Genomic DNA, 20,393 nt, shown 5'->3' with positions numbered 1-20,393 from the left:
CTACTATCATTACTATACTTGTATCACCATCTCTTCGTCGAACTAGTGCACCTATACAAATTACCATTGTATTTGGTGTGTTGGGGACACAAGAGACTTTTTATTATTTGGTTGCATGGTTGTTTGAGAGAGACCATCTTCATCCTACACCTCCCACGGATTGATAAACCTTAGGTCATCCACTTGAGGGAAAATTGCTACGGTCCTACAAAACTCTGCGCTTGGAGGCCCAACACAAGTCTACAAGAATAAAGTTGCATAGTAGACATCACGCATGCACAGGGAGCGCGAGGAGGAGGAGCGCCGCCAGAAGGAGGAGGAGCGCGCTCGCCTCGCCACAATGTCGCCGCCGCCGCAGATGCCGGAGAATTCAACCCTGGCGGCCTATCAAGCCGCGTTCGGCTGGGCTTGGCCGCCCCCCGTCTTCATCGACCTCACCGGCGGTGATAACGACGGCAAGGGCGAGGGCAAGGTGGACGACTAGGGCAGCGTGCAAGCTGTTTTTTATGTTTAATTACTGTTTAAAAGGACTTTGACCGGCCACTTATGTTTAATTATATTTTTCTAAATTTTATTTCGATCATGCGGGAAAAAATGGGTATGCCTTCTATTAGACACATCTATGAACTCAAATCAAAAAACGGATGCGCACGTCCGTTTGGCCGGCCTAAACAGATAAAGGGTGCATCCGTTTAAGTGGGCAGTTGCTCTAAGGGTTTGCACAAAATTCGAAGGGATTTGTCACGGTCACGGCGCTAGTTTAAAAAAGAAGGTCTACGACCTGCAGAAGCAAGGACGCGATCACGCGAGCGTTACAGTGCTGTGCAAGGCAAAGTCACTGCAGCGTATAGTCCCGTTACACGCTGGCCCGCCATGGCCAGAAGAGCTGTGGTCAACAGTGAGCCAGTGAGGTTCAGCAATCAAGACACCCAACAACACCGAGTGAGCTTTAACTGCGCTCCACCGCTCCATCTTGAGCTGAAACAGAGAGCTGTCTTTTCTGTTGGGGTTGGACGATTCGCTGCATTTGTGCCGCCGCCATGGCCCCGCGCAGCGGCGAGCGAAGCTAAGCTCGGTAAGGCAAGCTCGTCTTCTACCCGTGCCTTTTTTTTCTCCGCTTCTTTGTTTCATTTCGTCATTGTTTTCTTGTCAAAGGCTCACAGCAGCATCCATGCTCGGCGGCGAAGACCGGATCAGCGCTCTGCCGGACGGCGTTCTCCAGCACGTCCTCGGCTTCCTGCCGGCGCGTGACGCCGTCCAGACGAGCGTGCTCGCCGGTCGCTGGCGCCACGCGTGGAGATCCATCCGTCGCCTGCACCTCAGCCCCGACGATGGGTGGGACAGCGACAAGCCCGAACATCTCAAGGATTTCTTCGACGCTCTGCTGTCCCCCGGCGACCATGACTCGATTCTGGAGGAGGCCAAGCTGGACTTCGATGATTGGTCGAAGATTACGCGCACGCCGAAGCTTGGATCCGACGAATTTTGTCCGGCCAAGCTCAGGTGCTCGATGTCTCCTTCGCCATGCTGGAAAACCCTTCTCTGGTCTCCCGGCATCTGAGAAAATTGGAGTTCACCGAGATGGTTTTAGAAGGAGATGTTCTTGACTTCGCAAGCTGCCCAGCACTGGAGGATCTTAAGATGGCAGATTGCAGATTACATCTTGACAAGATCTCGTCCCAGTCTGTGAAGCGTCTCAACATCGACAGCTGCTACTTCTTCTGTGACTGTCGGCCTAGTATATCAATGCATAGTCTCGTTTGGCTGCTACTTGATTCTTGTATAGTTCCTTTTCTTGAAAGCATGCCTTCACTGGAAACAGCATTTGTGAAGCCTGCAGCATACTCGAGAGATTGCTGCATAAGAGGTGCTTTTAAGGAATGCTGTGGCATTTGTGCAGAATGTACTGGTGATGGTGACCATGGCAGCCGCTGCGTGCTTCTCGGAGGTTTGTCCAGTGCTATACATTTGGAGCTGGTAGCTGAACCTGGAATGGTATTACTTGGAACTCCCATCTTTACTCTCAGTTTAAAAGTGTTATTTTCTTTCATCCCCTAGGTTCTTTTGAAGATTCTATGTCCATATTTAGATACAAACGACTTAACAATTATATTTACATGGATTGCCAGAAGATAGGCTTCTAAATTGTGTTCTTTTTTTTCATTTAAACATGTGAATTAGTTGGCCTCGGAATACAAGTGTTAAGTGGATATTTATATAGAACTCTAGCCATACATGGTCAATATGTGAATTATTTGTCTGTAATTGTATAGAAACTTGCTGAATATAGCATGTGCTTTATATGGATGTCCTGCATTACATTCTCATGGTGTGACTTTTCAAATGCCTATCCAAACCTGCTATGCACTCACTTTCCAGTGAATTGCCCCTTTATGCCTAAAGTATGAATTGTTCATACTTTCACCAGCTTTATTTGGAAGGGATTTGAGGTGGTGTCCTACATTTAGTAACTTGAAGACATTGTTGCTCAATGAGTGGTGTGTGGCTACTGACTTCCGTGCACTACTTTGCATTCTCGAGCATTCACCTGTTCTTGAGAAGCTCATTCTTCGACTATCTAAGGTATATGCTTCCTGAATCTATAAGAGATATGTTATTCAAGTTACGGTGCATAATCGACTGCTTCTTTTGAATATACGTATGTACGTGTATTCATCGATCTTAATGGACACCTTTTTTATGCAGTGTCGGTTGATCTTTATTCACATTTCTGTTATGCATCATTGCTCAGATCTTGATGATTCTTTTTTGTTCACTACAGAGACGGGAGTTTATTACTGTGCTGAGCTATCCATTGGAAAAATTACCTGCAATATCCAAACATCTTAATATTGTGGAAATCAGATGTGGAGATGTTGATGGGAGGGTTTGCAGGATTTTAAAGTTGTTGAGTCGTTTTGTCAGTGCCATGCAGATTAACATCAAACTGGTTGCGCAACTATCCACATGTAAGTTAACTAGCAGCACATATTTTTGTACTTGTGCCGGTCAGTTTAGACATTCTTACTGTGATGGGGCGAAAATGGTGGATGTAATAGCTAGGGAAGTAGTCATTATGTGATCAGTCAAAGTTTTGTCTCAATCACATATCCACAACATTGGCATAATTAGATAAGCTACAGATATTATGCATTCTGTAACTAAATTACACTCGTCAATTTTTTGCGCAATGTTTTCTCGAGATGACATCACACTCAACTGATCCTACCTTGTCTGGTATATGTACAGGCTTTAGTTTCGAGACATGGCTTTGGCACTTTCCGGCCAATGATGATGATGAATGCAATATAATTGTGCAAGGCTAAAGTCTGGTCTTTTGTCTCTGCAAGTGCAACGTTGCACTGTTTTCAATCTTAGAAGAGGCCTCTTAGAAACAGCATGGAATGAGCTGTACAGCTTGTTTGCGCTATCTCAGCTAGTTGGACCTGGTTTATCATCGTGATGTGTCGTGTTCTTTTGGTTAGATGCAAATGTTCCGCTGTCTGTGGTTTGCCTTTACTTTCAGTGTAGTTCCCTGACCCATAAACATATTATATCGTTTCAAATGCATCAACTTGTTTGTGCTATCTTTGCAAATGTGTACCCCTGAGCTAGTGATTTTGTTGGTAAATTTATCTTGTACCATGTCCCTCAAGAGTCAGGACTCGTAGTTGGTTCCTGCTAGCATATTCATCTCTACATACACAGTCAAATGTTTTAATTATATTAAATATTCAATAAATATTTCATAGTTACATGTATTTTCAGTTTTAGTTCTCATATTGTTAATCGAAATATTCAGTTATATACCCGAATCTCACTGAAATATATTGTAGGCAACTCCGGCAGCAACGAGCAGGGTGTCATCTAGTATACACACATCTGAAAGGACTATATAGATATTTTCTATTTCAAGAGGCAATTATATGCTCATGTAAAAAAAGCAATTATATCTCACTTATGTCTTGAGCCAAAATGAGTTAGTCGAAACAATTACACATACATAAGTATAAACTAGAGCTAGCGAAGTGGCCAAATATTACTTTCTGATCCATACAAGCAACAACACTAGAACATATATATTCCCATATCATCATTAGCTAGTACTACAACAAAACACCAACACCATACACCAGTTGAGCATGCAAATGGTACAACACCCACTAGACAGGGAAACATAAGTCGGTTCAACTAATGGTGTTTCCTTTCCCGCCAACACCAGCCTTCCAAGAGAGTTACCACTCATGACGGAAACAGGACCAAGCAACGGTAACATTGTCACGATCGGTTTTTCAATAAAATAATTATTGAGAGACCAATCCCTTTTACGGACCAGTAAGGAAGAATTCTCTTCTCACTGGTAGACAATATCTTGGTCACAGAAGAAAAATACCAGGAGTACTAAATATAATACAAGGTTGAGCGGAGACTGCCCAACAATTTATTACATGCACGCCGATAAAACAAGACGGCGGATAGGGTGGCATACTACTAACTCACGATAATAACGGTGGTGAAAATATCACCGCGAAGCGAGTGATATGACTCCTGAAGACTACAGCTCATCGAGCATCGGAGTGAGGCTCGAGGAGAATTATTACGGGTGGCGGAAGCGTATATAATACAAGTGACCAATATCCGGGACCGCGCAGGACTGACTGGGACTCCTCTAGGCGTCGGACGCGCTATCAAACTCTTCATCCAAGAGATCGCCTTCGTCAACATCTGGCCAAATCAACAAGCCAGGTGAGTACTATGAAAGTACTCGCAAGACAGTTCGGACATAAGATATAACAAATGTAAACATGAAGCATATGAACAATTTATCCAGTGCGTTCAGACATAGAGATAATAAATACTGGGTGCCAAGCGAGGGTCTGAATGACGCCTCGAACGGAAACTGCAGAATAGTAATACTGGTGCCAAACGAGTGTCTGAATGACTCCTCGAGAGGAAAATGCAAAAATAGTAATACTGGTGCCAAACGAGGGTCTGAATGACTCCTCGAGAGGAAAAAAAGCAAGAATAATAATACTGGTGCCAAACGAGTGTCTGAATGACTCCTCGAGAGGAAAATGCAAGAATGATAATACTGGTGCCAAACGAGTGTCTGAATGACTCCTCGAGAGGAAAATGCAAGAATGATAATACTGGTGCCAAACGAGTGTCTGAATGACTCCTCGAGAGGAAACTGCGAGAATAATAATGCCACAGTCGGACGTCTGAGCGACATCACATAAAGGGCTTATAACAGAAATAAAAGACGAACATGCCACAGTCGGACGTCTGAACGACGTCACATAAAGGGCTTATATTGTAGCTCAATAATACAATAGTTCGGGAACATAAATTATCACAAGTACGAGACGAATAAAAATTTAGTCCATCCACAGGAATAATAATTAAACAGGATTTACCATTTGAGCTTGTTCACCGGGGACAAGTTTTCACGCGGATAGATACGGATATACTGATTATACTACTTGATCATGGATACGATGATTTGGAAGGAATTGACTCTGCAGAGTTTGTACTTTAACCACAGCCAACGGATTTCAGTAGTCACGGGGACTAGTTCCGTCTACGGTGTTTTGGAAGAAACACGTCTAACCAGTACACACCCAATTCAACCTTCCGAAGCCAGGGATCACCCTCGGCAACGTTCAAGAAAAACCTTGAGACGGGGAGGCTACAACCTCGCGTAGCATGGGATCAAATTTCTATACGCGCGCTCTAAGGGGGTGCCCCCCTCTCGGTCCCAACCGGAAACACCCATGCCCCCTGACCGGATGACTGGCTTTAATCCTGGGCCAAGGTACCATCATCCCGGCCTCTCTGTTTGGTGTGTACACGGAAAGAGGTTACCAACTTACTAAACCGCATCCTGGCAAATGAAACATGTGGTAGCACGGAAGGGGGAAAGAACGATAACGTGACTCCGTCCACGTTAACGTCGGAGGAAGTCGGATGACGCAAGGCTGGTATGCTACAACAGTACCACCTTGCTGCCCTTCATGTCACCACATGATTAGGCCATTCTCTCATCAGAGATCATCGCAACTCTGGAATATGCGGGAAAAGAACGATAACGTGACTCCGTCCACGTTAACGTCGGAGAAAGTCGGATGACGCAAGGCTGGTATGCTACAACAGTACCACCTTGCCGCCCTTCATGTCACCACATGATTAGGCCATCTCTCATCAGAGATCATCGCGACTTTGGAACATGCGGGTAGTTGCCTTACAAGCAACGAGGTATTTACCGGCACTCATATGCCACGCACAAACTTTCAAGCAAACATGCAAACACTCATCATATCAAATGTTCAAACATGCTTGCCTGGTTCGGAGAAGTCGGAGTCTAGCTCGGCGAAGTTCGCGGCTCCGTCACCTCTTCCGGAACCTACGGCAATCACGAAAACGGGCACTAAAGTGAAAACCAATGGGTGCACAGAAACTTTTCCAAATATTTTTCAAATAAATCCCATAAAAAACTAGACAAAATTTGAAGATTGTCAGAAAAAGAATCACTCAAAAATCCCTTTTTATTAAAAAGTTATAAAGGTTTCTGTCCAGGGACTTATCTGTAATGAAACAGAAAAGTTCCAGGGTTTTAACTGAGAAAACAGAAAACGGTTCGATTGGAAATGCGCAAGCTCAAGAGGGAAAACGTATTTGCCCGAAGGCGCCAACAGAAAACGGTTCGCGAAAGAATAGAACAGAGGCTGACATGCGGGGTCCACATGTCAGGTTTGAAAAGCTCGCCGGCGCCCGAAGACTGCGGTGGATGCCGGCGTCGAACCACGGCGAGTTAGGAGGATCGGAGGGTACCAAGAGCTTCAGCGTGCTCTCCCGCGTCAGTGGGTGGTGGACTCGACCAACGGGGAGCACCACGTCGACGGCGACACTATCTCCGGCGGACGGCGGCTCGGGTGAGGATGGGGAACTCCGGTGGAGGGCTGCAAACTTCGAATTGAAGCGCGGGTCAGAAGGAGGGATGCATAGTGAAGCTACTGGCAAGAGAAGGGAGGCGGAGGTGCACACACGGGGGCAAATCGAGCTGGATCCCGTGGCGGGTCGCGGCGGCCGGAGTAGAGGAAGGAGACCTCCTCGGGGCTCTTCCAGTGGCTAGGCGTGCTCTAGGTGGAGTGCAGGGATGGTGGATGCTCGAGTTGAAGCTCGGGGCCTCTATTTATAGGCGGATCGACGGGGTGGCCGTGAACGGAGAATCTCCGGCGAGCGATTACGGCGATGCAGTGGATTGGCAGGAGGTTTGAGTGGACAGGCAGCATCAGTGGAGGTTACTGGTGTCATTCCACAGCTAAACGGAGTTGGTCTTGGCGTAATGGTGTCGGTCCACGGTGAGATGACCGCACGGGCTCGACGGCGGCAGAGAGCGCGCTCCGCGCCCTGCGGTTCACGACGAGAGCGGCAGCGCGTTCGGGGGAGTGGAAGGCCACGCGGCAAGCTCCAGTGGTTTGGGCGGCGCTGGGTGGCGTCGTCGGCGCCGTGCCTCCCGCTGGCGGCCGCAAAGCCGCCGCTGGCGTCGGTCACGGGGCGGCGCACCTTCTGCTGCTCGTCGCCGACGCCCGCAAGGTGCCAGGCGTTCGTGCGGTGCAGGAACAAGGGGGGGACGAGGAGCAAGGCGACACAGTGGCACTGGCGAGATCGACAACCATCTCTGAAGAAAACGACAGTAAGCCACTGAACTGTTCTCTGAATTTTCTGAACTAGACAATGACCATGCACTGCAGGTGCTCGACAGAATGATTTGGCTATGAGAAAAAAAAATCTGGAGCTGGCACTTGGTGAGGTGACCACTCAATGCACCCAGAGGCTGCCTGATTTTACTTGGAATTTTTGGAGAAGGTTTTGAATGAATTTCACCAAATTTGACAAATCTGGTCCAAACTTGCAGCAAGTGTAGTTTGAAAAATTTGAACTGAAGACCAGTGGATCTTCATGGATCTTGGTTGAGGGTTCAAAGTACTAGGGAGGGGAGTTGGTTTGGGGGCAAAAATCAAAACAGAAAGTAGAGTTCCGTTGTAAATCACCAGTGGATAGAATAGAGGACAGAAATTTATTTGAATAAGATTTAAATGGAAAAATAGACATAGGGGAGGTTCAACTTGCTGGATTAGATGCCAAACATGATCCAAAGATGAGGGGAGGGTTAGGAGAGAGTATTTGCACTAAGGCCATGGCAAGAGGGAAATGTTGAAAGTGGTAAAGGATTATTCCAAAAGCCATAGTGCAAATTTCAAAGAGATTTTCAAAAGGCATTTTCCCAAGTGAAAAGTATTTTGTCTTGAGTCCAAATGAAAGGCAAGAACCTCCAAGACCAAAGACAGATCTTGGGTGAATCCAAATAAAACTTTTGCCATAAAAAAATATTTGAAAGGGAGAGTTCTTTTTTTGAAAAAAAAATTAAATCACCTCCCTCAAGTCAAAAAAAAATCTTTAAAAAAAATCCAAATAAAAACTTGGGTGTCACAACACCTACCCCCTTAGGAAAAATCTCGTCCTCGAGATTTCTGCTGGTCCTCAAATAGATATGGATACTCTGCCCGGAGGAAATCTTCCCTTTCCCATGTAGCTTCATCCTCAGTGTGGTTGCTCCACTGAACCCTGAAAAACCTTGTCGTTTTCTGACGGGTCCTTTTTTCAGATTCCTCCAATATCTTTACCGGCCTTTCTCTGTAGGTGAGATCTGGCTGCATATCAATGTTCTCATGAGGTACATGCTTCTCCGGGTTACTCACACATTTCCTCAACTATGAGACGTGGAATACGTCATGGACGTCTGACAGCTCCTTGGGTAGGTCTAGTTGGTAGGCTACCGTGCCTCTTCGTGCCTTTACACAAAATGGTCCAATAAATCTTGGGGCTAGCTTCCCCTTAATTTTGAACTGTTGCAGACCCCTCATAGGAGATACTCGGAGGTATACGGAATCACCGGGTTCAAAGCTGACATCACGATGCTTCTGATCATAGTAGCTCTTTTGTCGGCTCTGTGCTGTCTTGAGTCTGTCCCTGATTTGTTTAACTTTCTCCTCGGCATCTTTAAGCATGTCCGGGCCGAAGATACGGCTGTCACCTGTTTCTGACCAATTCAGTGGGGTACGACACCTTCGTCCGTACAATGCTTCAAAGGGTGCCATTTGTAAGCTGGATTGGTAACTGTTGTTGTAAGCAAATTCGGCATACGGCAAACTCTCTTCCCGACTGGATCCATAGGTGAGCACACAGGCTCTTAGCATATCCTCTAGGATTTGGTTTGCGCGTTCCATTTGTCCATCAGTCTGAGGGTGGTACGTTGTACTGAAAGTTAGTTGCGTGCCCAGAGCTTGTTGTAGGTGATCCCAAAATTTGGAGACGAATTGTGTGCCTCGGTCTGATATTATAGTCTTTGGGACTCCATGCAAGCAAACTATACGGGAGAGATAAAGTTTGGCCAGTCTTTGTGTGGAGTAGGTAGTCTTCACTGGAATGAAATGAGCAACCTTGGTTAGTCGGTCTGTGATGACCCATATGGCGTCATTCCCACGTTGTGATCGGGGTAGTCCGACGATGAAATCCATTCCTATTTCATCCCATTTCCACTCCGGTATCCTGTTAGGCTGGAGTAGCCCTGCTGGCTTTTGATGCTCAGCCTTGATGCGCTGACATGAATCGCAACAAGCAATAAATGTGGCTATATCTCTTTTCATACCGTGCCACCAAAATCTTTCCTGAATGTCCTTGTACATTTTGGTTCCTCCAGGATGGATCGAGTATGGAGCGGTGTGGCTTTCGGTTAAGATTTGTTGCTTGAGTTCCTCAATGTTTGGTACGCAAAGTCTGTCTCCGTACCATAGTGTCCCTTCACTGTCGGTGACGAACTCTGAAGCCTTACCAAGGTTCATTTTCTTCTTTATACCCTCGATGTTGGGATGTCCCTGTTGAGCCTTCTTAATTTGTTCCACCAGGGTGGGTTGTATCTCAAGATTTGATACGGTGCCCTCAGAGACTAACATCATGTTGAGCCTAGTGAACTCTTGCTGAAACTCAGGCCTCAAGTTTTGCGGACCGTCATTGTCCGGGCTGGGGTTTCGACTAAGGGCATCTGCCACTACATTTGCTTTCCCTGGGTGGTAGTGAATGCCGACATCATAGTCCTTGACCAATTCCAACCAGCGTCGTTGGCGTAAATTTAGCTCTGGCTGTGTGAAAATATATTTGAGGCTCTTATGGTCCGTATATATTTCACAGCGATTTCCCAACAGAAAGTGCCTCCACTCCTTGAGTGCATGTATAACTGCTGCTAGCTCCAAGTCATGTGTTGGGTAATTTTCCTCATGTTTTCGCAGCTGCCGTGAGGCATATGCGACTACTTTGCCATCCTGCATTAGTACACATCCGAGACCTTTTCGGGACGCGTCACAATACACTTCAAAGCTCTTGTGTAGGTCTGGCACAGTTAATACCGGTGCGGTTGTCAGCTTCTTCTTTAGTTCTTGGAAGCTCTGCTCGCATGCTTCCGTCCATACAAATTTCTTGTCCTTCTTGAGCAACTGTGTCATAGGTTTTGCCACAGTGGAGAATCCTTCAATAAATCTTCTGTAATATCCGGCCATTCCTAGGAAACTCCGCACATCAGTAACGTTGGCGGGTGGCTTCCAGTCCAGTATGGCCTTGACTTTTTCTGGGTCTACGGCCACGCCTTCTTGGTTCAGTATATGGCCTAAGAAACCAACTTGTCTTAGCCAAAATTCGCACTTGCTGAATTTGGCGTACAACTGATGTTTCCTCAATTCTCCCAAAACAATTCTGAGGTGCTCAGCATGCTCTTCTGGTGTCCTTGAGTAAACCAGAATATCGTCAATGAATACCACAACAAATTTGTCCATGAATTTCATGAACACTTTGTTCATGAGGTGGACGAAATATGCGGGGGCGTTCGTTAGTCCAAAAGGCATCACTGTAAACTCGTATAACCCATATCTGGAAGTGAATGCTGTCTTGGGGATATCTTCTGTCCGTACTTTCAATTGGTGATATCCCGATCTCAAATCAATCTTTGAGAATACCTTGGCTTGTGCGAGCTGGTCAAACAAATCATTTATCCGTGGCATCGGATATTTGTTTTTGATGGTGACCATGTTGAGGGCTCGATAGTCTATACACAGTCTCAGTGTCCCATCCTTTTTCTTTGCGAACAACACAGGCGAACCCCATGGTGAGGAGCTGGCTCGAATAAATCCTTTGTCCAATAATTCCTTTATCTGCTTCTTCAACTCCACCAATTCTGAGGGTGCCATTCTATATGGCTTCTTATAGATGGGAGCGGTGCCAGGTGCTAGTTCGATGCTGAATTCTATCTCTCGGTCTGGTGGCATGCCGGGTAGTTCTTCAGGGAACACATCAGGAAACTCGCATACCACTGGAACTTTTCTCAGTTCTGCAATGTCCATTTTGTTCAGTTTTGGTTGCTGTGATCGCGGCCTTTCTTGAGCGGAAACTCTTATTGTCTTGCCGTGATGGTGAGTGAGAATCACTGTCCGATTGAAACAGTCGATGAATCCTTTGTTGGTGGTCAACCAGTCCATCCCTAAAATGACATCCAGTCCCTTACTCTCCAACACGATGAGATTTGCGTGGAATTGTAGTCCTTCGAATTCAATGACCACTCCTCGGCAGTAACCCTGAGCGATTTGCTTATTTCCGGGGGACTTGATGATCATAGATTTTTCCAAGGGAAGTATCGGAAAACCATGTTGCAAAACAAAACTCTTCGAAACGAACGAATGGGAAGCTCCAGAATCAAACAAAACCGTGGCAGGTACTGTGTTGACAGGGAATGTACCGAGCACGATGTCTGGGGCATTCTGCGCCTCTTCCCTGGTCACATGGTTCAGGTGACCCTTCCTGTGGTTGTTGTTGGGGTTGAAATTGTTGCGCTTGGGGGCTGGATTGTTCCCACCATTGTCTGGCTTGGGTGCCGGGTTCCTTGGCTTTGGGCACTGTTTAGCATAATGCCCTTCTTGACCACAAGCATAGAAGGTGACCCCTGGACGGTACGTGTACTCCTTGTCCCTGGCATGAAACTGTCCGACGGGCCTTGGTCCAGTAGTCGTGGGTCTCCTTGTGTCTGTTCGTGGAACCTCAGCCTTGCTTCGGTTGTGGCGAGCAAGAGTTGTCTTGTCCCTCTTCCGCTTACGGATATCTTCCAGACTACGGCGCTCGTTCTCCAAGGTGATGGCCTTGTCCACCAGAGTCTTAAAATCCGGAAAGGTGTGTACAATCAGTTGGCATCTTAGTGCTGGTGCCAGGCCGTCCAGGAATTTTTCCATCTTCTTATTTTCTGTCATGTGCTCGTCGTAGGCATAACGAGACAGCTGGGTAAACTGACCATTCTGTTACTGACATGCCTCTCTGCTTCAGGTCATCAAACTCCCTCTTCTTGATCTTTAGGATGCTCCTGGGGATGTGTGCCCCATGGAATCCTTCCTTGAACTCTTCCCAGGTGATGTTGCGTTCACTGGGATGCATGTGCAGGAAATTTTCCCACCATGCTGCAGCTGCTCCAGTAAGGTAGTGTGGTGCATAAAGCACCTTCTCATGATCTGAACACTGAGCAATGATCAGCTTCCTTTCAATGTCACGAAGCCAATCATCGGCTTCCAGCGGCCTATCGGTGTGAGCAAAAGTTGAGGGGCGAGTCTTCTGTAACTCAGATAACTTGGAATGCTGTTGATAGGGCTCACGGTGGTTTCCCATATTGATGACATGGTTCATCATCTCTTGGTGCTGTTGCTGGCTTTGCTCGAAGAGACGGCATACTTGAGACAGGGCTGCTTCGCTGTCGTGTTGACTGGACTGACCCTGAGTGAAATTGTTGCTAGTCTGTGTCCCGTAAACCTCTTCTGGCTGAGTGGGCATGGAGCGAGTCCATGGGCGAGACATTTTCCAGTCTGGGGTATTATATTGCAAAACCCATGAGAAAAACTGTGCAGCACAAGGAAAATCTTGCAAAGGCAACAAATTTAAAAGATCTCAAGGTTTTCAAGAAAACATAAGCGATTTTGCATGGAGAAGAACTGCTTAACATAAATCTTACATGCGAAAAGCAAACACACGATACAGCACTCAGGATGCGCGTACACATCCTGACATGTTATTTAGACTAGCGTACTACTCCGGAAGGCAGCAAACACACCAATACAAACTAGCGTACAGATAAAACAGCACATCATACAAGCAGACATAACGCGCGGCTACTCGGTGCTCTCAGTCGGAGATGGTGAAGATTTCCTTTCCCTTGCCGATGGCAAGACTCAGCGGTCCAGGAGAATCAACCTCCACCTCCTCTCTAGCTGGCTCCTGGCGCGTGACGCTGCGCTGCGGTGATGGTGCGGGGGCGACTGGTGGTAGAGCGGGTGCGGCAGGCGGTGCGGCTCTGATTGGAGTAGGAGCGATGACTCGGTCGAACTCCTCAGTGGTAGGCAGACGGCGAGCAGTGGCCAAAATGGCCGGTGCATACGAGGCTGAAGACGAGACGAATGTCAGAGGCGGCGCCGTGTTGAGAAGCTCCTTCCTGCTGGCAGGACCGCCCCGGACTAAGTCCATGCGGGCAGCCACAAGATCGTCCACGAGGTTATCGAAAGACTCCTCCAGCGCCTTGAGATACTCCACAACCATCTCGATGGCTTCATCTCGCTCTCCCCGATGGCAGGCGAACGCATAGTGGCTGGTGTATGGCACATGGCATGGGAGGTATCGGTAGCGACGAGTCTTCATCGTAGGAAGGATGTCCCGAAGGCGAGCTATCGCCTCACGGGCAGCCATCTGCATGGCATGCCTCTCCGTAGGCATGGCCCTTCCCACAAAACGGAAGTGGCGAGCTGCAGAACGTCCTCCCTTGAATTGCACCACAGCTTGGTGCATAGACACGTCGTCACTGAGCTTGTGCTGATAGAGTGTGAACTCCGGGCGAGCTGCTGGCCCGATCGCGAGCTTGGTGATGGAGACGAGGAGCTTGACAAACCCCTCGGGCACGTTCGTGAACACTCGATTCTCACAGCTGCTGCCAGCCATCTACAAAAGTAGGCAAAAATCCTGAGTAGTCATGTCATAAATTTATGATGACCAACAGAAAATAGCTACAATTGCAAAAAGCTGAAAAAGCACAAAAGACGCTAATAACCGATTAGTGATCGCACCTAGTGGCTTCCTACAGTCAGCCTGGCTCTGATACCAAGCTTGTCACGACCGGTTTTTCAATAAAATAATTATTGAGAGACCAATCCCTTTTACGGACCAGTAAGGAAGAATTCCTTCTCACTGGTAGACAATATCTTGGTCACAGAAGAAAAATACCAGGAGTACTAAATATAATACAAGGTTGAGCGGAGACTGTCCAACAATTTATTACATGCACGCCGATAAAACAAGACGGCGGATAGGGTGGCATACTACTAACTCACGATAATAACGGTGGTGGAAATATCACCGCGAAGCGAGTGATATGACTCCTGAAGACTACAGCTCATCGAGCGTCGGAGTGAGGCTCGAGGAGAATTATTATGGGTGGCGGAAGCGTATATAATACAAGTGACCAATATCCGGGATCGCGCAGGACTGACTGGGACTCCTCTAGGCCTCGGACGCGCTATCAAACTCTTCATCCAAGAGATCGCCTTCGTCAACATCTGGCCAAATCAACAAGCCAGGTGAGTACTATGAAAGTACTCGCAAGACAGTTCGGACATAAGATATAACAAATGTAAACATGAAGCATATGAACAATTTATCCAGTGCGTTCAGACATAGAGATAATAAATACTGGGTGCCAAGCGAGGGTCTGAATGACGCCTCGAGCGGAAACTGCAAAATAGTAATACTGGTGCCAAACGAGTGTCTGAATGACTCCTCGAGAGGAAAATGCAAAAATAGTAATACTGGTGCCAGACGAGGGTCTGAATGACTCCTCGAGAGGAAAAAAAGCAAGAATAATAATACTGGTGCCAAACGAGTGTCTGAATGACTCCTCGAGAGGAAAATGCAAGAATGATAATACTGGTGCCAAACGAGTGTCTGAATGACTCCTCGATTGGAAAATGCAAGAATGATAATACTGGTGCCAAACGAGTGTCTGAATGACTCCTCGAGAGGAAACTGCGAGAATAATAATGCCACAGTCGGACGTCTGAGCGACATCACATAAAGGGCTTATAACAGAAAATAAAAGACGAACATGCCACAGTCGGACGTCTGAGCGACGTCACATAAAGGGCTTATATTGTAGCTCAATAATACAATAGTTCGGGAACATAAATTATCACAAGTACGAAACGAATAAAAATTTAGTCCATCCACAGGAATAATAATTAAACAGGATTTACCATTTGAGCTTGTTCACCGAGGACAAGTTTTCACGCGGATAGATATGGATATACTGATTATACTACTTGATCATGGATACGATGATTTGGAAGGAATTGACTCTGCAGAGTTTGTACTTTAACCACAGCCAACGGATTTCAGTAGTCACGGGGACTAGTTCCGTCTACGGTGTTTTGGAAGAAACACGTCTAACCAGTACACACCCAATTCAACCTTCCGAAGCCAGGGATCACCCTCGGCAACGTTCAAGAAAAACCTTGAGACGGGGAGGCTACAACCTCGCGTAGCATGGGATCAAATTTCTATACGCGCGCTCTAAGGGGGTGCCCCCCCTCTCGGTCCCAACCGGAAACACCCATGCCCCCTGACCGGATGACTGGCTTTAATCCTGGGCCAAGGTACCATCATCCCGGCCTCTCTGTTTGGTGTGTACACGGAAAGAGGTTACCAACTTACTAAACCGCATCCTGGCAAATGAAACATGTGGTAGCACGGAAGGGGGAAAGAACGATAACGTGACTCCGTCCACGTTAACGTCGGAGGAAGTCGGATGACGCAAGGCTGGTATGCTACAACAGTACCACCTTGCTGCCCTTCATGTCACCACATGATTAGGCCATTCTCTCATCAGAGATCATCGCAACTCTGGAATATGCGGGAAAAGAACGATAACGTGACTCCGTCCACGTTAACGTCGGAGAAAGTCGGATGACGCAAGGCTGGTATGCTACAACAGTACCACCTTGCCGCCCTTCATGTCACCACATGATTAGGCCATCTCTCATCAGAGATCATCGCGACTTTGGAACATGCGGGTAGTTGCCTTACAAGCAACGAGGTATTTACCGGCACTCATATGCCACGCACAAACTTTCAAGCAAACATGCAAACACTCATCATATCAAATGTTCAAACATGCTTGCCTGGTTCGGAGAAGTCGGAGTCTAGCTCGGCAAAGTTCGCGGCTCCGTCACCTCTTCCGGAACCTACGGCAATCACGAAAACGGGCACTAACGTGAAAACCAATGGGTGCACAGAAACTTTTCCAAATATTTTTCAAATAAATCCCATAAAAAACTAGACAAAATTTGAAGATTGTCAGAAAAAGAATCACTCAAAAATCCCTTTTTATTAAAAAGTTATAAAGGTTTCTGTCCAGGGACTTATCTGTAATGAAACAGAAAAGTTCCAGGGTTTTAACTGAGAAAACAGAAAACGGTTCGATTGGAAATGCGCAAGCTCAAGAGGGAAAACGTATTTGCCCTAAGGCGCCAACAGAAAACGGTTCGCGAAAGAATAGAACAGAGGCTGACATGCGGGGTCCACATGTCAGGTTTGAAAAGCTCGCCGGCGCCCGAAGACTGCGGTGGATGCCGGCGTCGAACCACGGCGAGTTAGGAGGATCGGAGGGTACCAAGAGCTTCAGCGTGCTCTCCCGCGTCAGTGGGTGGTGGACTCGACCAACGGGGAGCACCACGTCGACGGCGACACTATCTCCGGCGGACGGCGGCTCGGGTGAGGATGGGGAACTCCGGTGGAGGGCTGCAAACTTCGAATTGAAGCGCGGGTCAGAAGGAGGGATGCATAGTGAAGCTACTGGCAAGAGAAGGGAGGCGGAGGTGCACACACGGGGGCGAATCGAGCTGGATCCCGTGGCGGGTCGCGGCGGCCGGAGTAGAGGAAGGAGACCTCCTCGGGGCTCTTCCAGTGGCTAGGCGTGCTCTAGGTGGAGTGCAGGGATGATGGATGCTCGAGTTGAAGCTCGGGGCCTCTATTTATAGGCGGATCGACGGGGTGGCCGTGAACGGAGAATCTCCGGCGAGCGATTACGGCGATGCAGTGGATTGGCAGGAGGTTTGAGTGGACAGGCAGCATCAGTGGAGGTTACTGGTGTCATTCCACAGCTAAACGGAGTTGGTCTTGGCGTAATGGTGTCGGTCCACGGTGAGATGACCGCACGGGCTCGACGGCGGCAGAGAGCGCGCTCCGCGCCCTGCGGTTCACGACGAGAGCGGCAGCGCGTTCGGGGGAGTGGAAGGCCACGCGGCAAGCTCCAGTGGTTTGGGCGGCGCTGGGTGGCGTCGTCGGCGCCGTGCCTCCCGCTGGCGGCCGCAAAGCCGCCGCTGGCGTCGGTCACGGGGCGGCGCACCTTCTGCTGCTCGTCGCCGACGCCCGCAAGGTGCCAGGCGTTCGTGCGGTGCAGGAACAAGGGGGGGACGAGGAGCAAGGCGACACAGTGGCACTGGCGAGATCGACAACCATCTCTGAAGAAAACGACAGTAAGCCACTGAACTGTTCTCTGAATTTTCTGAACTAGACAATGACCATGCACTGCAGGTGCTCGACAGAATGATTTGGCTATGAGAAAAAAAAATCTGGAGCTGGCACTTGGTGAGGTGACCACTCAATGCACCCAGAGGCTGCCTGATTTTACTTGGAATTTTTGGAGAAGGTTTTGAATGAATTTCACCAAATTTGACAAATCTGGTCCAAACTTGCAGCAAGTGTAGTTTGAAAAATTTGAACTGAAGACCAGTGGATCTTCATGGATCTTGGTTGAGGGTTCAAAGTACTAGGGAGGGGAGTTGGTTTGGGGGCAAAAATCAAAACAGAAAGTAGAGTTCCGTTGTAAATCACCAGTGGATAGAATAGAGGACAGAAATTTATTTGAATAAGATTTAAATGGAAAAATAGACATAGGGGAGGTTCAACTTGCTGGATTAGATGCCAAACATGATCCAAAGATGAGGGGAGGGTTAGGAGAGAGTATTTGCACTAAGGCCATGGCAAGAGGGAAATGTTGAAAGTGGTAAAGGATTATTCCAAAAGCCATAGTGCAAATTTCAAAGAGATTTTCAAAAGGCATTTTCCCAAGTGAAAAGTATTTTGTCTTGAGTCCAAATGAAAGGCAAGAACCTCCAAGACCAAAGACAGATCTTGGGTGAATCCAAATAAAACTTTTGCCATAAAAAAATATTTGAAAGGGAGAGTTCTTTTTTTGAAAAAAAAAATTAAATCACCTCCCTCAAGTCAAAAAAAAATCTTTTAAAAAAATCCAAATAAAAACTCGGGTGTCACAAACATTCATACTACAAAAGCCAAGGCAGAGCTCACTGAGGCTAACACCAGCCCTCTGCGCCGTAAAAGTTGCCCTGCCACTCTCAACAACTTGTTTCTCATCAACTCGACCTGCAGTGACATAAACGTTCAGAGACTCTACATGTCCAACAGAAACCACACAACGCGAGAGCTTGATCACGCCATTGGCATCTACGGGCAACCCGTCATCTCCGGAATCAAGTAACTTGACTTTCAGGTCATCACGAGAACTGCTGCTGGCAGTGATCACACCTCCGAAACCGGTTGGCCATGACCCATCAATTAGTTTTACACAGATTGTAGCCTCCACGGAGCGGGTAACATGGTCGAAGGCGAGTTCCAACGTGCTGAGCCTACTAGGGTAAAGACCGCTCAGAAAAAGTCCGGTTCTGTGCACGAAAACGAGATCGCTCAGGTCTTTATCCTCGGCTTTAGTAGCGCCCTTGACTTTTAGGGAAACCTCAACGTATGAAGGGTCCACCGACACGGCAATAGCTCGACTAGGGCCGGTCAATGCAAGATATGGATCCTGCATGAGCGGAACAACTATGTAGGTGAGTAATTATGCCAAAAATGGTACACGCACGGACTGATTACGGGGTTGCAACGGACCCCTTCCAACAAACTAATCTTGCCCCCCCCCCTGATTTTCAGGTGGGTGGGGCCCTTCCTCCCTCTTTAATCCAATAACAGTTTGACAACTCAACCTCGCCCCGTAACCAGCCCGTAATTGTCCGTTGATGTAGCAAAGCTCGTAATTATGCTCTATTACATCAATAGTAAGGCTGCATCAAGTGGATATAGTGCAACAACCAACCTAATGTATTCCATATATATGAGAGTAAACAATTGACAGAGAAGCAACTTGGAAAGGAAAACGGAGGGGTAAGAACATACAAACCTCTTCGGTGATGGTTTGGCAGTTATTTCTCGAACGGTGAAAAATAATGTTGCGCATGTGATCCAAGTTGTCGCGTGCAGCAACGAGACCAAACACTTGCAGTGGCCAGCGTAAGCACTCTTTGATTGCCGCGATCTTGACCGACATTATAGAGTCTCCATGGCCTTGGGGCTGTTATCAGGGGCAGGGTACGTGTAACGCATGGCGGGGATAGACGCTGCATTGATCCATTAATACCAAGTTAATGAAAGAATGAAATAAGATATTTTCGAAAAATATACTATCCTTGTTCCGTAATGTAGTGTCTATAGATTTTTTTTTTTAAATACAAACTTTGTGAAAAGCTATAGACAAATTGTGGAATGGAGGCAGGGAAGAGCAAGCTCTCACTCACTGGTTTGAAGGAAGGTACGGGAGCGACGGACGCCGCGGAAGGCGTAGAATGTGTCCCAGTAACGACGGAACTTGGAGGCGAACAGCTCTTCCTCTCACTGCGCCCACTCCGTCTCCTCCTCCTCCTCTGGCCGACTCGTCTCGCCCGCGGCTTCTCTCGCCTTGGCGGCAGCTCCTTCAGCCCTGATTCTGGCCGTCTCGGCGGCTTCCAAGGCGGCCATGGCAGCTTCTTCAGCCTCCGCGTCAGCTGCCCTCGTGGCCTGATAGGCGCTCGCCCTGGCCGTCTTGGCTGCTTCCGCGGCCTTGGCCTTGGCAGCCTTCGCCCTCGCCCTCGCCCTGGATCTCTTAGCCGTGGGCATCGTCACACGCAGCAGCTAGCTGCTTCTTGAAACGCCCCTGAAAGAAAAGCTGCTTCTTGACACGGAGCTAGTGATTCGCATGCCGGATCGTCGTCGGGCGAAAACAATAGTATAATCTGACGCTGTGCATGCATGTATTTATATAACGGCAGAAAATTCGGGGCCGCTTCTGGGCTTCGTTTTCAATCCGACTGGGAAGCCGAGCGCGTAAAGAAGTCGGGGTCCTACGGGCTAGGCAATTCAAAAAAAAACCTCGA

At 47.7% G+C, this 20,393-nt stretch overlaps 1 protein-coding gene and 1 pseudogene across 1 annotated transcript; one reads left to right on the top strand and one right to left on the bottom strand.

Moving 5' to 3' along the window:
- The first annotated feature begins 919 nt into the window (after positions 1 to 919).
- Positions 920 to 3,571, top strand: LOC109754176 (uncharacterized). The gene is made up of 6 exons (XM_073503841.1): positions 920 to 1,075; positions 1,156 to 1,556; positions 1,901 to 1,995; positions 2,383 to 2,583; positions 2,783 to 2,969; positions 3,250 to 3,571. Exons 2-6 carry the CDS (start codon positions 1,172 to 1,174, stop codon positions 3,324 to 3,326), a joined length of 945 nt encoding a protein of 314 aa, XP_073359942.1. The 5' UTR covers positions 920 to 1,075; positions 1,156 to 1,171; the 3' UTR covers positions 3,327 to 3,571.
- Positions 3,572 to 3,658: 87 nt separating this feature from the next.
- Positions 3,659 to 20,136, bottom strand: LOC109754175 (uncharacterized; annotated as a pseudogene).
- Between the last annotated feature and the right edge of the window lie 257 nt (positions 20,137 to 20,393).

This window comes from Aegilops tauschii, chromosome 7 (assembly GCF_002575655.3).
Source record: "Aegilops tauschii subsp. strangulata cultivar AL8/78 chromosome 7, Aet v6.0, whole genome shotgun sequence".
NCBI classification, from domain to species: domain Eukaryota; kingdom Viridiplantae; phylum Streptophyta; class Magnoliopsida; order Poales; family Poaceae; genus Aegilops; species Aegilops tauschii.
The sequence above is the reverse complement of the archived record's forward strand: the minus strand, read 5'-3'. Positions and strand labels throughout refer to the sequence as shown.

Bases quoted from the DNA above. Each gene is read 5' to 3' on its own strand.
- LOC109754176 (XM_073503841.1), top strand. From the start codon at position 1,172: ATGCTCGGCGGCGAAGACCGGATCAGCGCTCTGCCGGACGGCGTTCTC. The intron at 1,557-1,900 runs TCTGAGAAAATT...GCATTTGTGCAG, and splicing joins CCTTCTCTGGTCTCCCGGCA to AATGTACTGGTGATGGTGAC. The intron at 1,996-2,382 runs GTATTACTTGGA...ACTTTCCAGTGA, and splicing joins TGGTAGCTGAACCTGGAATG to ATTGCCCCTTTATGCCTAAA.